The 3,104-nt window shown below is 43.9% G+C and overlaps 1 protein-coding gene across 1 annotated transcript in view; it reads left to right on the top strand.

The window, feature by feature from the left end:
* The window catches only part of CYTH2 (cytohesin 2), a 28,796-nt gene that overhangs the window by 23,931 nt on the left and 1,761 nt on the right, over positions 1-3,104 (top strand). Inside the window, exon 11 of the mRNA XM_015414406.1 lies at positions 2,112-2,266. Within this exon, the coding sequence (XP_015269892.1) occupies positions 2,112-2,266 (155 nt within the window). The remainder of the gene's footprint in view (positions 1-2,111; positions 2,267-3,104) is intronic.

The following is a 3,104-nucleotide window of genomic DNA, read 5'->3' as shown; positions in this document are numbered from 1 at the left end:
CTGTGGCCTGCCTCAGTGTCATGCCCAGTGTCAGAGGTCTCCCATCCAAATACTAGCCAGGGCTGGCTCAGCTTCTGAAATCTAAAGATATTGGGCTAGCCTGAGCTATCCAGGTCAGGGCAGAGATCTTATTATACCAGTGGAATTTACACTGCAATATTATCAGGGGCTGCGGTGGCTCAAGTGGTTAAGACGCTGAACTGCAGGCTCTGGAAGGTCGGTAGTTCAGCAGTTCGAGACCCGGGTGTGCCGCATGATGGAGTGAGCTCCCATCTCTAGTTCCAGCTCCTGCTAACCTAGCAGTTCGAAAGCAAGAAATTGCAAGTAGATAAATAGGTACCCCTTCAGTGGGAAGGTAACAGCGTTCCGTGCGCCTTGGTGTTTAGTCATGCCGGCCACATGACCATGGAAACATCTTCGGACAGCGCTGGCTCTTCGGCTTTGAAACAGAGATGAGCACCGCAACCCTAGAGTCGGATTCAACTGGCTTTCAAGCAAGGGAACCTTTACCTTTACTTTATTATCAGGGGGCACAGATTTTTTATTATACTGATGCAAGGGATACTAACACAAAAATTTAAGATGTTAGAAAACAACCGTTTATAAAAAAAATTAGAAAACCTTTTTCCCCCCAATAAAGTTTATTCATTTTTCGTTTACAACAAGATTATACAGGACAAGTGTGTACTTATAGTCTAATCTATATAGTCTAATCTACATTACATTTCTTACATTTCATACAATATTTCAATAATACACTTTGTGACTGTTACCAAAGGTGAAGTGTTTATTATATCCGGTACTGTTTCCTTAATAGATAAATGGGCTAATAGGGGAGACCATATACATGTAATATAGTTGTGTTCACCTTTAGATTTATTTTATATCAGAATGTCTGAGGTTTTTTCCATTATGTATAGGTTCCATAGTTTTTTATACCAGAGGTTTATGTTTAGTTTACTTTTGGATTTCCATGTGGATGCTATTGTAGTTTTTTGGCTGCAAATAGTAATAAGGTGATTCTTTTCCTTTGTGTAATAGAGCGTTCTCTGCTCTGAGATTTAGAAGTAATGCTTGCGGAGTTTTCTCTATTTTCTGTTCAGTTATGTTCCTTATTTCCTCTAATACTTTGTCCCAAAAGGATGCTACTACAGGGCATTCATACCAGCAGTGTATGTAATTGCCTGTTTCTTTGTATCCCCTCCAGCAGACGGGGTCTGAATTACTTGAGATGTGTGATATTTGTTGTGGAGTTTTGTACCACTTGGACATTATTCTGAAAGTTTGCCATTTTTGTGTGATGATGGGGGATTTATTTTCATAGGTTCCCCAGATGTCTAACCATTTATCTTGAGTGAGATTAGTTTTACAGATTTCCCTCCAGTATTTTTAATATGGTAGTGTTGTGTTTTCTTGAAACGACGTTAAGATAAACGACGTTAAGATGGCATAAAATTTTGGATATTACCCCTTTTTTGCTTTCATCTGCATTTCTTACCAGGGCTTCAAAGAGGGTTGTTTTTGCACTTTTTTAAAAAGGGGAGGAGGAAAGTGCCACACATTGTTGGTTGCGTGATTTACGGCCTGTTCAATCAGAAGTAAGTTCCACTGCATTCAGGGCAACTTACACCCAGGTAACTGTGCACAGGATTGTAGCCTAGGTGCTGTCAAGGTTTTCCCACCAGCAGTCCACATTTTCTCTCCAGGCTGCTGTGAGAGAGCTGGAGAACTCCTGACTGTGTTTATTTACAAATACCATAAAGCAAAAGCCCAAAAAAATGCAATAAGACCGTTTAGAGCAGTGTTGCTTTCAGATCTTAAGATCCTAAAGCTGCCAAGGTAAAGCCAGGAAACGTCTGTTAAAAGAACCATGGTGTAAAAGCAGGGCAGTCAGATAAAACAACAAATAAAACTCCAAAGGGGAGGGAGATCTAGAAGGTCTAGGGGGATGAAAAGCATCTTTTGCCCAGTGCCTAAAAGCTTGTAAATCTGGCATTGCTCAAGTTTCTCAAGGGGGGGGACAGTTCCAGAGCTTGGGGGTCTGCTACAGAAAAGTTAGTGGTCTTAAAGCAGCAGGGCCTTTGATGAAGATCTTAATTGGTCTTTTACAGAACTGCTTTGAGCTCTACATTCCAAACAACAAAGGCCAGCTCATCAAAGCCTGCAAGACAGAAGCAGACGGGCGGGTGGTCGAGGGAAACCACATGGTCTACCGCATCTCTGCACCCACCCAGGAAGAGAAGGACGAGTGGATCAAGTCTATCAAGTGAGTGCAAGGCACAGGTCCTTTCGGGTGGTGGGGTGGCCAGGATCGGCCCTCGGTCCTTCTCTTTTCACTGGTCAGACTCCTTAACTCCCACCCCAGTTCCAGACAATTAAGCACATCCAGTGTTCACAAGGACTATCCGGTCAGCTAGACAGGAGCAGCAAGGGAATTAAAAAAAAAAGGGAAAAAGGGAATTAGATAAGCATATGGAGCGGAGGTCCATCAGTGGCTATTAGCCACAAGGTATAGATAGGGACTCTGGGGCAAGTGATGCTCTGTCATCTTGGTGCTTGGGGGGGTCAACAGTGGGATGGCTTCTAATGTCCTGGCCCCACTGGTGGACCTCCTGATGGCACTGGTATTTCTGGCCACTGTGTGATACAGAGTGTTGGACTGGATGGGCCTTTGGCCTGATCCAACATTGGCATCTCTTATGTTCTTATGTTCTTAAGTTTTCCTTACGTTTGATTCCGAAGAGAAGGGCTGCGTGTCTCTCCATAATGCAGCAAGCATGTTTCTGCCGAAGTCTTCCTGCTAATTTTATGTCGGTCTGCTCACCCATAGCCTTAACCTGTCGTCTGCTCATCCCTCCCAGAAGCCAAAGACATTACATTCTGTTCTCCCCCCCATTAAGGGATGGAGCTGTATAGTCAGTGAGTTACGGAACGGGATGTGTCGATGGCTGTTCGCACGAAGCCTGTGCATTACGATACACAGCTGGCTTGCAGCCGCAAGAGACCAGAGCTCATCTTCCACGGGCCATTTCCTTTCGCCACATTCTGCATCTTACGAAATGTAACATACACAGGGCCTTTTTGGTAGAAAAAGCTCAGCAGGA

This window comes from Gekko japonicus, unplaced genomic scaffold (assembly GCF_001447785.1).
Source record: "Gekko japonicus isolate JY-2015 unplaced genomic scaffold, Gekko_japonicus_V1.1 scaffold243, whole genome shotgun sequence".
Classification (NCBI taxonomy): domain Eukaryota; kingdom Metazoa; phylum Chordata; class Lepidosauria; order Squamata; family Gekkonidae; genus Gekko; species Gekko japonicus.
Note: the sequence above shows the minus strand (reverse complement) of the source record. Positions and strands in the feature narration are given on the sequence as shown.